The sequence below is a fragment of the Leopardus geoffroyi genome, chromosome B3, assembly GCF_018350155.1.
Source record: "Leopardus geoffroyi isolate Oge1 chromosome B3, O.geoffroyi_Oge1_pat1.0, whole genome shotgun sequence".
NCBI classification, from domain to species: domain Eukaryota; kingdom Metazoa; phylum Chordata; class Mammalia; order Carnivora; family Felidae; genus Leopardus; species Leopardus geoffroyi.
The window spans coordinates 70,908,107-70,922,219 of NC_059337.1; the positions used below are offsets into that span (position 1 = coordinate 70,908,107).

The 14,113-nt window shown below is 35.5% G+C and overlaps 1 protein-coding gene across 1 annotated transcript; it reads right to left on the minus strand.

The window, feature by feature from the left end:
* Window positions 1-1,969: 1,969 nt before the first annotated feature.
* Window positions 1,970-2,896, minus strand: LOC123583675 (olfactory receptor 4K15-like). Its single transcript, XM_045450819.1, has one exon. It carries the CDS (start codon window positions 2,894-2,896, stop codon window positions 1,970-1,972), a length of 927 nt encoding a protein of 308 aa, XP_045306775.1.
* Window positions 2,897-14,113: the final 11,217 nt, after the last annotated feature.

The following is a 14,113-nucleotide window of genomic DNA, read 5'->3' on the forward strand; positions in this document are numbered from 1 at the left end:
CAGAAGCAGAGGTATAATATTATTTTTCTTATCTACAGAAATTTTATGAGAATCAAAAGAGATGACATATTAACATAATTTATAAATTACATTGTTATCATTAAGTATGTTTGGCTTTATCATTATCATCATCACCTCTATCATATGACTCTGTACTATATTGGTTTATTTTTTTAATTCTATGTTTCCCAAAGGAATCACCAGAGCCTTGTGGAGTAGTAAAATTATGAAAGTGAAAAGTGAATCAAAAACTGTTTAAAACATAATTGGTATTAAATCCTATTCCAAACTACCATTTCTTCTACACACTCTGTTTCAGAAACAGCTTGCCTTTGGGGTATGGCTTTCCTTTCAAATACTACAAATCAGAAATGGATGTTATTTGTATCATTTCTTCTACTTGCTGATTTTGAATGTGCTCAAGTCACTTAACTTGTACAACATGTGACTCTTAGTCTTCTAATTGATGAAAGAGGGGATAGACTGTAAGAATTAAATATTAAATTGAAGTGTGAATATGTAGTGTTCCTTTAAAAAGTTAAAATCATTCTGTGTTCTTAGAGCTTTGAAAAAAATATATTCTGAATTACGTTTTATTGGTTGTTGTGGATTAGAGAGCATGAATGATATAGATACGTAAGAGAATAAATATATAGAGCAAAAATATATATTTAGTACTGTTGGTGAAAAGTGTCTACTTATATATGGAGTGATATACATTTTTGCAGGTAGTCATTGAACTTTGAATGTCAGTTCTAAACTTTAATATGTGGGTTCAGCTATCGGCTTTGCCCAGCAAAGGATTACTCAAGACTGCGTGCAAGTCAGGAGAGGTGAGAGGGAGGCTAAGGGAAGTCTCTCTGAGCTGCTCTCAAGCTCCCGTATTTATTGAGCAGACATTTAGGATAACATTGTGCAATACGCAGTGGGCTACATGCCAGTAAGAATGTATAGAAAGGTGCAGAAAAACAAGTTAAGACAAGGTGAAATATTCCATGCATTAACGTGGTCTAAGGAATTTATGAGCATAGGCAGGACCTAGCCCCTAAGTATATGTTAACTAAATAAGCGAAGTGAGTGCCCCCTAGATATACATTAACTAGATAAGTGAAGCATGGCATGCTGTTTTCAGCAAGTCAAGAAAGCAGTTTTCTGCTTTGCAATGCATTCCATATAACCTCCTAGCCCATGACATAGCTATTTGATTTCCCACATTAATATGCTGATATAAAGAAGCATTGTGGGCTCAAGTTTTAGTATTTGTAACATGGTTAATGTAAATGTATGGATCTTCCTAGGTTTCTCAGTTCAGATCATGAATCCTGAAACATAATCTATTTGCTCTTTGGTCCCTATGTTTGGGTAGTTTGTTGTGAGAGTTCATTGCAAAATATACAAGAAGAAAAATCTCAATCTATTTAGTTTCTTAATTCAGAGAGAAATCATTTGAATAGCAAAGAATGTAAGTGTGGGTATTTGTATAAATTTACAGAGGGAGACAGACAGAGTTGAGGTATATAAATCAGAAAACTTATTCTGTCATCTAAAGATGGTAAGAACAAGATAAAATTTATGGCAATTCCTCTTCTAATTTGTAATACCAGATAAGATGATGACTGGAGAAAAACTGCAAATCAATCATTCTTCTGAAACTTTAAAATATGAGGTAAATATTTTAATATTTTGTAAATTTTCATATTAAGTTTATTGGCTGAAGCATGAATTTTGACAGACACATCTTATAGGAAAAGACATAAATAAATTTAGTCCAAATTAAATAAGAATTATTTCATAAACAAAAAATAAGTCCAATTCTGTTAACATGGTTTGTTTACTGTTAGAAAATACCAGAAAGAAGAAAATGAGTACTCTGATATTTCAGACATAACAGTAGTTTACAGAGTAAGATACACTAACCTGGCTTTTATTATAGGCTATTTATTTATCATAAGGATTATCTGGGAGACTTTCAGAAATGCACATGTCGAGTCCTTAGTTTTTGCATTGCTGATATTACCTCCTTATTTCTTAAGGCGTAAATCATGGGGTTTAAAAGAGGGGTGAAAACAGTATAAAATATGGAGAGAACCTTATCCACTGGGAGACTGCTAAAAGGCCAGGCATAAATGAAGATGCAGGGACCAAAGAAGAGGGTCACCACAGTGATGTGGGCAGTCAGGGTGGCCCTCGCCTTGGCCATGCGTGCTGAGGAGCGCCGTCTCACACTAGCCAGGATGACTGTGTAGGAAATCAGCAAGAGCACAAAGGAGGTCATGGCCATTAGACCACTGTCTGAAAGCATCAGTACCTCAAAAGTAAAGGTATTGGTGCAGGCAAGTTTGATAACCAGGGGAAGGTCACAGAAAAAACTGTCCACTTTATTGGGGCCACAGAATGGAAGGTTTACTGTGAAGGCCAACTGACTTATTGAGTGCAGAACCCCAGTAAGCCAGGAGCCCACCACAAGGATTGTGCACTTGCGTGCACTCATGATGGACGCATAGTACAGGGGTTGACATATGGCTACATATCTATCATAGGCCATGGCAACAAGGAGCATCATTTCACCACCAGCAAAAACATGCAGAAAAAATATTTGGGTCATACATCCCTCAAAAGAGATGGTCTTGTGCTCCATAAGGAAGTCAATAATCATTTTGGGGGTGGCAAATGTGGATAGACACACATCAATGAAGGAGAGGTTACTGAGCAGGAAGTACATGGGTGTGTGTAGTGCTGGTTCAGAGATGACTGTGAGCATAATGAGGAGGTTCCCCAGCACAATGGATAAATAGAAAAGTGTAAAAAATGCAAAATAGAAAAGTTGTAGCTCTCGAGAACCTGAAAGACTATGCAATATAAATTCAGTCACTCCTGATTTATTTTCTTGGTCCATGATTTCAAACTTTTGAGATGGGATCAGAAACATTCCTGTAAAGTGAAATGGAAAAAAAACATCATAGTATTGTGGCAGTGAATGAGCAAAGTCAAGCCTGGTATCCCATTCCCCTCAGCATAGTTATGTATTTAGATCCTTATAAACACAAATAAATGTTACATGCAGTCATTTTGTAATGACTCTAACCGTGGCTTTCATCTCTGAATCCCAGCATGATAGTCATGTTTTAAAAACACAACTTTAGGTGCCTGGGGGGCTCAGTCAGTTGAACATCTGGCTCTTGATTTCAGCTCAGGTCATGAACTCACAGTTTGTGATATTGAACACCGTGTCTGGCTCTGTACTGACAGCATGAAGCTTGCTTGGGATGCTGTCTCTCCCTATATCTGCCCCTCCCCCTCTCTCTCTCTCTCAAAATAAACATTAAAAAAATTAAAATATAAGTTTACATATCACTTCCAAAACTAACGGCATACTGATAATAGTGTCATCCCTTCCATAACTTCCATCTCATTTTAAATCACTCCGTATAAGTAATCAACTTTACTTATTTCTGGTTTCTTCCTCCTATTTGTATTTTTGAAAAAATAAATATGTGCTAAATAAAAAATAAATAAATAAAATTCTTGATAAATAGGAAACTTAAGGTCTGAGTCACACTGACAGGTTTCGTATGGTATTTCCTATAATTCCTAGCAGTGTGACCTTGGGGAAGTTAATTAAGCTTTGTGTGCTTCCGTTTTTCCTTCTGTAAGTTGGGAGAAATAATAGTATATGCCTCAAAGGACTATTGTCATTATTAAGAGCGTTAGAATAGATGAAATATTCAGGACAGCACATGGCCCATAACATCAATAGATGTTAGGTACTATGCCTTTGTTCCATCAATGATGAAAATATTTGCAGGAATAAATTAACATAGTACCTAAATTATTAAGTATGTATTCATCCTACTTAAGACAATAGCTCCTTCATGCATTTTAATGGTGTCTATTTACATTTAAGCATGTTACTATTTGACTTAATAATATATTTTTATTTTTTTAATTAGTTTCTAATTTAGATTCTGTGTAAATGCATAATGGCTCTTTTCTATCCAGTGACCCTGAATTTCTGTGACTTTAACATGTGATCTTCAGTCAGCATTAAGTACAAAAAAATTCTCATGTTTACTGATATTATCAATCTATATCTTCTCTGACAATTTATGTAAACAGGTGTTATGATTCTCAAAGAAATTCTATTTTACTCATTCTTTGATCTTTTTATACAATCCCTCACTCATAAGTAATGTTCAATAATATTTGTTGATCCAGATATACAAAAACTAAAATTTTTGGTTTCATATCAGCCAAAAGAGAATTGCTTTTATTTTCTTCTACATGCTAATTATCCCTGTATAGTTTGTAGGAAACTAAAAAAAAAAAAAAAAATTCTCTTTTAGAGGCTCTGATTCTTTTCTTTGAAAAATAGCTCTATGTTGATAACTTATGAAGTTTTATTTAAGTATTAAAATTAATTTACTAAAGATGACTCTGAAGAAACCAAACAGGATGCATATTGAAGAATAACTGAATGCCACAACATAAGAAAACTTACCTTTAGATAGGTAGCGGCCCTGAGTTTTTCGCTGAACTCCTCTAACAGCAATAGTTATGACCATGTATATTACCTGCAAATTATGTGTACATATCACCAAAATAATATATACATTATAAACTATAATTGAAATTAAAGAATATTTCATAAATGTAGAGAACCCTAAATGTTGTTTTCTTATACTCAAGCAGCTTACTTGCTTGGGAATGTACACCCTAGATTAGATTCTACTAATTAAGAAAAGTAGGTGGCTCTTTTTCTGGAGTGAAATTTCTCAAAAGCCTATCTTGTGAAATTATAGACCATTAACTCATTACACGTGGCACTCCATTTCTGGAAGAGAAGCCAGGAAGCCTTTGCAGGGCACAAAGAAGCTTTCTCACCTTAGGCAAAATAATCAAGATGATAGAGTCTGTCTTTAGTTTGTCTGTCTCTACTTAACCTTTGTCAACCCAGTGGTCTCTCTCCTTCTTACTACTCCATCTTTTTTTTTTTTTTTTTTTTTTTTAAACTTTATCTTAAGGGGGGTGCCTGGGTGGCTCAGTCAGTTAAGTGACCGACTTTGGCTCAGGTCTTAATCTGACGATCCAGAAGTTCCAGCCCCGCTTCGGGCTTTGTGCTGACAGCTTGGAGCCTGGAGCCTGCTTCGGATTCTGTGTCTCCCTCTCTCTCTGACCCTCCCCGTTCATGCTCTGTCTCTCTCTGTCTCAAAAATAAATAAATAATAGAAAAAAAATTTTTTTAAACTTTATCTTAAAAATACAAGGTCATCATGTTCCTTTGTCCACACACCTAGTGAAACCTGCAGTAGATGAGATAAACGTCTAAACTTCTGTTTCTTTTTCTGGAATTAAGGAAAAGTACTATAGGGGTCTGAAACTCATTTGCAAAAATCACCTGTATGGACACCTCTTGTTACTGTCATATATATATAAAAACTTTTAAAGACCTACTGTAAAGTATTAAAAGTGGTTATCTCTGGGTAAGAGAGTATAATAGTTTTTATTCTTTATCCATTTATGTATTTGCTGAGTTTTTCTTTCCTGCAATAAGCATATAATCTTTTCAATCTGAAAAAACAGCAAAGCTCTTTTTAATTTACAAGTTTCAGTTTTTTAATTTAGGAAAATCAAGTAATAAGATGAAATAAAATTATCTTTAATGAGAACACATAGAGATAATAACCATTAATTTAAATATATATCCCTAGGGGCACCTGGGTGGCTCAGTCAGTTAAGGGTCTAACTGGCTCAGGTCCTGATCTCATGGTTTGTGCCTTTGAGCCCCACCCAGTGGGCTTCGTGCTGACAGCTCAGAGCCTGGAGCCTGCTTCGGATTCTGTGTCTCCCTCTCTCTTTCTGCCCCTCTCCTGCTTGTGCTCTGTCTCTCTCAAAAAATAAATATTAATATATATTATCCCTATATATACAGTACATATTCTTTTATAACCTACCACTAACAATATATCATAAATATTTCCCCATGTCAATACAGTACTTTTATACCAGTTTTTTAATGTACTTGTGGTATTTTTATTTTATGGAATTTTTCTTTTTTTTTTTTTTTTAATTTTTTTTTTCAACGTTTATTCATTTTTGGGACAGAGAGAGACAGAGCATGAACGGGGGAGGGGCAGAGAGAGAGGGAGACACAGAATCGGAAACAGGCTCCAGGCTCTGAGCCATCAGCCCAGAGCCCGACGCAGGGCTCGAACTCACGGACCGCGAGATCGTGACCTGGCTGAAGTCGGACGCCTAACCGACTGCGCCACCCAGGCGCCCCTGGAATTTTTCAATTTTCCCTGTTATTAACGTGTAATAACCTTGCTTTTATTTAGCTAAACTTACAATTATACATAACTATTTGTTTAGGAGCTCGGAAATTTTTGACTTATTGTACCAAAATTTATACCACTAAAATGATCTGTAAGAATATTTATTTTTTACCTCATTCTTTATTGAATTGGTCATTTGTGTGTGCGTGTGTGTGTGTGTGTGTGTATCATGATTTTGGCTCAGGTCATGATCTCAGAGTTCATAGATGGAGCATCCCATCAGGGCTCTGCACTGAGGGGGACCTACTTGGGGTTTTTCCTCTCTCTCTCTCTCTCTCTATCTCTCCCTCCCTCCCTCCCTCCCTCCCCTTTGCACACACACGTGTGCTCTCTTTCTTCAAAAACTTAAAAAAAAGTTTTTATATAATCAATTAGATTCATTATTTTTAAAATTTATTAAAAGGCATATTACTTAATTCAGTATTTAAACAAAACATTTAAACATTAAGCAAAAGCATATTTAAGTAGTTAGGAGTTAAAGTTTGAAAGGTTTCATCTTCCAGTGCTGCCTATTATTGGAAAGGGGAGTGCCAATGTTGGGTGGGGTGGTTGTAAAGGATGGCATTTTTATGGAAATCAAAGCCTTATATTAAAGAAAATTAAATTCTGTCCTATAAGTTACAGCTATCAATAAAGAGTTGAAGGAAGGTAAGGAATGGGTTTTCTCAGCATGCTTCTCAACTTGAAATTTCTGTCTCATCTAGCTCGTCAGTTTTCCTAATACCAGGGTAAGGAGCCTTATAAATAAGCTAATCTCTTTTGCATATTCCTTGCAATTGGAAATATACTACTCCTAACCTTAATCTCTTAAGATAAGCCAAGGCTTACTATAAATATTTTCCACAGAAATATGAAAATCCCAGAGATTTTGTTGATCTGAGGATACTCTAAGACCCTGTAGGCCTAGAAATGATTACATAAGAATCCATCTTATATAGAGAGCTTTAAACACCAGAAAAATTATTATATGTTATTAATTCAGGTGAAATTTTATAAATGATAAGGAATACAGGCATATTTTCGTATAAATAGAATTCTTGGATCACTCAGTCCTGTAATTTGCAAGACACACAGTGCTCAGACTATAAAACTAGCAACCAGACCAAACCTTAATCCAAATCTCTGCCTTTAACTATTTACTTTTGAGTAATTCCATTAATTCTGTACCCTATAAACTTAAAAAAGAATGTGCCCTTCCTCCCCAAAATTATTATAAGGTAGATTAAAGGTAAAAGAACAAACAGGGGTGCCTGGGTGGCTCAGTCAGTTAAGCGTCTGACTTAGACTCAGGTCAGGATCTCATGGTTCCTGAGATCGAGCCCTGTGTCAGGCTCTGTGCTGACAGCTCAGAGCCTGGAGCCTGCTTAGAAATCTGTGTGTCCCTCTCCCCCCCGCCTTGCCCTCCCCTGCTTGTGCTCTCTCTCTCTCAAAAATAAACATTAAAAAAAAATCTTTGAAGTGAAAAAAACTCCATAAGAGACAAACTACAAGTCACATACAATAAAGAAAATGGGCTCTCCAACTTTTCCTAATGAAAGTGAGCTAGAGATTTTTATGTATGTTACTCTTTCTGAGCACTATATTACGGATACTTTACTCACTAGCTGAGTCACCAAAGCCAGTACACAAATACTATAAGATCTGTAAAATAATAGAGACTGAAGTAATCATTGTAGTTCACATTAAACTAAGAATGGTTCAGTGCACACTGTTTATAAATTGCCCATCAATAGTTTTTAAATAGAAGAACCAATGATGCCATTAAAATAACTGAAATAACTAAATATCATTTTTTTTATTTCACTGATTTTTCCACTTCAAAAGCCTTTTTTGGTTTCATCCAGTTACTTAGAAATGATGTGTTGTGTGTGTATGTGTGTATGTATGTACACATATATGTATGTATGTGTAATACTTGATTCAGTCATTTCCGAAGCACAAGGTCTAAAAAAAATCTAGAAGTTATTAAATACAGAATAAACTTGGATTATTATATGTACCCTATAATTTTTGGATGAGATAATTAGTTTCCATTTCTTGTGTGCTTATTATGTGCTAAGAATTCTATAAGAATGTAGACAGAAATATAGACATATACAGAAGTATAAAGTATATATATATATATATATATATATATATATATACATATATATATCCTACTAGATTATGCACACATATACAATCTTCAGCAAAAAATGAATATATATACATATTATATGTACATATAAAATCTAGAATGCACACAATAACCCTTCAAGTATATTCTATCATTATATTACCAAATGTCAAGTTAAATAATAATGCAAACAAGTAACAAGGCCAAAATTTTCATTGTAAAAATTGTATGCTAAGCATTCTAATAATGGTATGTTGGCATAACTATTTGCATGGTAATCAGTGCAACAACTAAAAAACTATATGTGTGTCTATATGTGTAAAGAAGCAAGTGAATTTAAGCAAATATATTGACCATTAACTGTGTCACTACACTAGGTGCCATATAATCAGAAGTAAGCTTAAAGGTAACAGTCGCTGAGTGTGCAGAAGAGGGTCTGAAGTTTAGTTTCATGCGGAAAAATGAACTCAATCAGAGCATTAAGAGGGAGCTCAAACATGCATATACAAAGTCAATCTCATTCCTATAATTAGAGTATTATATTAAAATAGTTCATTTACAGAGACCTATTTGAAGTGGCAGAAGTATTAAAACTTACATGAATCAACATGCAGTCACCGTACAGACTCACTAAGAAAGGTTGGAATTTTTTTACTGTTTTTATTTCAGAAGTGTCACATGTATAATTGAGGTGTCATGACGATATGAGAAATGTTATTTTCATATGGCTTGCAATAATCCTTGTGCTTTATACATTTTATTTAAAAGGAAGTAAGGGTGACCATGTATTTCTCAATGATGCATAATTTTGTCCCACTGGGACCATTGTTAACAAGCGCTTTTATATTAGAGACCAGTAAATATTATTTCTATCTAGGGATTCACATTACTGAAAAATCATGTTCCCAATCTATCTACACATTAGTTACTTTAATGCCTTACCATAACTGATAATAGCATTCATTTTCTGTGAAAATATATCCAAAGGCAAGGTTCTGAGTGTTTTAATTAGACTGTTCTTATAAAGTAACTCATTCTCTCTGCAGGTTCAGTTCTGTCCCAATCACTAATATTAGCACTTTTGTGGAATACCTATTGTTTTAGGCCACATTCTAATACTGTAAATATAGGTATAGCAAAATATTACAATATTGCAAAACTATAAATCACTTAGGCCAAACAGAATATGTCGTTTTTGTCTGTATTCCCCAATTAAATTTAATTCAGAAATTTATAAAAATTGAATACTACATGCAAAACTGCAAATAAGATTTCAAAACTTAAGACAAAGCGCTTATCTGTAAGTAGCTTGCAAATGTGAACGGCAATTAAAATAAACAATGTAACATAAAATTCAAATAGAATACCATATGTATTATAAATATATGTATATATGTACATGCATAAATTTAAAATATTTTTAAAATTTTTTTAAATGTTTGTTTATTTTTGAGAGAGACAGGGACAGAATGCGAGTGGGTTAGGGACAGAGAGAGAGGGAGACACAGAATCCAAAGCAGGCTCAAAGCTCCGAGCCGTCAGCACAGAGCCCGATGTGGGGCTCGAACTCACAGAGCTGTGAGATCATGACCTGAGCCGAAGTCAGGCGCTCAACCGACTGAGCCACCCAGGCACCCCACATTTAAAATATATTTATAAATATATGTTCAATATACATTTATAATGTTTTAAATATATGTATATGTGTACACACATATTTATAATATATAGTATGTTTATAAATATATATGTATAATGCATATATACACTTTATAATGTGTGGAACATCAGGAGAGATTATATTTTGTTGGAAAGTTCAGAAAAGATAAAAGTGAAAATAAGGAAAAGAGGCTGGAGGAAAAGGATGAGGTAAATACAAGAGAGACAGAAGAAGACAAAAATGTATATTTGCAAAGGACCTTAAATGAGACATAAATGTTGTGAAAGGCAGAGATGGTGATGGAAGATTCCATGACACATACAGACAAACATAAAGGCATGAGTAAAGAAAATTATAAGTTATCTAAGAACAGATGCTCTAGATTGGCTAGAGTATAGCATATGTCAGAGTTTTATTAGACCATATTTTAGAGTATCTTTTTTTTTAACAGCTGTTTATTTTTTATTTATTTTTTTAATATATGAAATTTATTGTCAAATTGGTTTCCATACAACACCCAGTGCTCATCCCAAAAGGTGCCCTCCTCAATACCCATCACCCACCCTCTCCTCCCTCCCTCACACCCCCATCAACCCTCAGTTTGTTCTCAGTTTTTAACAGTCTCTTATGCTTTGGCTCTCTCCCACTCTAACCTCTTTTTTTTTTTTTCCTTCCTCTCCCCCATGGGTTTCTGTTAAGTGTCTCAGGATCCAAATAAGAGTGAAAACATATGGTATCTGTCTTTCTCTGTATGGCTTATTTCACTTAGCATCACACTCTCCAGTTCCATCCACGTTGCTACAAAAGGCCATATTTCATTTTTTCTCATTGCCATGTAGTATTCCATTGTGTCTATAAACCACAATTTCTTTATCCATTCATCAATTGATGGACATTTAGGCTCTTTCCATAATTTGGCTATTGTTGAGAGTGCTGCTATGAACATTGGGGTACAAGTGCCCCTATACATCAGTACTCCTGTATCCCTTGGATAAATTCCTAGCAGGGCTATTGCTGGGTCATAGGGTAGGTCTATTTTTAATTTTCTGAGGAACCTCCACTCTGCTTTCCAGAGCAGCTGCACCAGTTTGCATTCCCACCAACAGTGCAAGAGGGTTCCCGTTTCTCCACATCCTCGCCAGCATCTATAGTCTCCTGATTTGTTCATTTTGGCCCCTCTGACTGGCGTGAGGTGATATCTGAGTGTGGTTTTGATTTGTATTTCCCTGATAAGGAGCGACGTTGAGCATCTTTTCATGTGCCTGTTGGCCATCCGGATGTCTTCTTTAGAGAAGTGTCTATTCATGTTTTCTGCCCATTTCTTCACTGGATTATTTGTTTTTCGGGTGTGGAGTTTGGTGAGCTCTTTATACATTTTGGATACTAGCCCTTTGTCCGATATGTCATTTGCAAATATCTTTTCCCATTGTGTTGGTTGCCTTTTAGTTTTGTTGGTTGTTTCCTTTGCTGTGCAGAAGCTTTTTATCTTCATGAGGTCCCAGTAATTCACTTTTGCTTTTAATTCCCTTGCCTTTGGGGATGTGTCGAGTAAGAGATTGCTACGGCTGAGGTCAGAGAGGTCTTTTCCTGCTTTCTCCTCTAAGGTTTTGATGGTTTCCTGTCTCACATTCAGGTCCTTTATCCATTTTGAGTTTCTTTTTGTGAATGGTGTGAGAAAGTGGTCTAGTTTCAACCTTCTGCATGTTGCTGTCCAGTTCTCCCAGCACCATTTGTTAAAGAGACTGTCTTTTTTCCATTGGATGTTCTTTCCTGCTTTGTCAAAGATGAGTTGGCCATACGTTTGTGGGGCTAGTTCTGGGGTTTCTATTCTATTCCATTCATCTATGTGTCTGTTTTTGTGCCAATACCATTCTGTCTTGTTGATGACAGCTTTGTAGTAGAGGCTAAAGTCTGGGATTGTGATGCCTCCTGCTTTGGTCTTCTTCTTCAAAATTACTTTGGCTATTCGGGGCCTTTTGTGGTTCCATATGAATTTGGGATTGTTTGTTCTAGTTTCGAGAAGAATGCTGGTGCAATTTTGATTGGGATTGCATTGAATGTGTAGATAGCTTTAGGTAGTATTGACATTTTGACAATATTTATTCTTCCAATCCATGAGCAGGGAATGTCTTTCCATTTCTTTAAATCTTCTTCAATTACCTTCATAAGCTTTCTATAATTTTCAGCATACAGATCTTTTACATCTTTGGTTAGATTTATTCCTAGGTATTTTATGCTTCTTGGTGCAATTGTGAATGGGATCAGTTTCTTTGTCTTTCTGTTGCTTCATTGTTGGTGTATAAGAATGCAACTGATTTCTGTACATTGATTTTGTATCCTGCAACTTTGCTGAATTCATGTATCAGTTCTAGCAGACTTTTGGTGGAGTCTATCAGATTTTCCATGTATAATATCATATCATCTGCAAAAAGCGAAAGCTTGACTTCATCTTTCCCAATTTTGATGCCTTTGATTACCTTTTGTTGTCTGATTGCTGATGCTAGAACTTCCAGCACTATGTTAAACAACAGCAGCGAGAGTGGACATCCCTGTCGTGTTCCTGATCTCAGGGAAAACCTCTCAGTTTTTCCCCATTGAGGATGATGTTAGCTGTGGGCTTTTCATAAATGGCTTTTATGATCTTTAAGTATGTTCCTTCTATCCCGACTTTCTCAAGGGTTTTTATTAAGGAAGGGTGCTGAATTTTGTCAAAGGCCTTTTCTGCATCGATTGACAGGATCATATGGTTCCTCTCTTTTTTTTTGTTAATGTGATGTATCACGTTGATTGATTTGAAATGTTGAACCAGCCCTGCATCCCAGGAATGAATCCCACTTGATCATGGTGAATAATTCTTTTTATATGCCATTGAATTCGATTTGCTAGTATCTTATTGAGAATGTTTGCATCCATATTCATCAGGGATATTGGCCGGTAGTTCTCTTTTTTTACTGGGTCTTTGTCTGGTTTAGGAATCAAAGGAATACTGGCTTCATAGAATGAGTCTGGAAGTTTTCCTTCCCTTTCTATTTCTTGGAATAGCTTGAGAAGGATAGGTATTATCTCTGCTTTAAACGTCTGGTAGAACTCCCCTGGGAAGCCATCTGGTCCTGGACTCTTATTTGTTGGGAGATTTTTGATAACCGATTCAATTTCTTCGCTGGTTATGGGTCTGTTCAAGCTTTCTATTTCCTCCTGATTGAGTTTTGGAAGAGTGTGTGTGTTCAGGAATTTGTCCATTTCTTCCAGGTTGTCCAATATGTTGGCATATAATTTTTCATAGTATTCCCTGATAATTGCTTGTATCTCTGAAGGATTGGTTGAAAAAATTCCATTTTCATTCATGATTTTATCTATTTGGGTCATCTCCCTTTTCTTTTTGAGAAGCCTGGCTAGAGGTTTATCAATTTTGTTTATTATTTTCAAAAAACCAACTCTTGGTTTCATTGATCTGCTCTACAGTTTTTTTAGATTCTATATTGTTTATATCTGCTCTGATCTTTATTATTTCTCTTCTTCTGCTGGATTTAGGCTGCCTTTGCTGTTCTGCTTCTATTTCCTTTAGGTGTGCTGTTAGATTTTGTATTTGGGTTTTTCTTGTTTCTTGAGATAGGCCTGGATTGCAATGTATTTTCCTCTCAGGACTGCCTTTGCTGCATCCCAAAGCGTTTGGATTGTTGTATTTTCATTTTCGTTTGTTTCCATATATTTTTTAATTTCTTCTCTAATTGCCTGGTTGACCCACTCATTCGTTAGTAGGGTGTTCTTTAACCTCCATGCTTTTGGAGGTTTTCCATACTTTTTCCTGTGGTTGATTTCAAGCTTCATAGCATTGTGGTCTGAAAGTATACATGGTATAATTTCAATTTTTGTAAACTTATGAAGGGCTGTTTTGTGACCCAGTATATGATCTATCTTGGAGAATGTTCCATGTGCACTCGAGAAGAAAGTATATTCTGTTGCTTTGGGATGCAGAGTTCTAAATATATCTGTCAAGTCCATCTG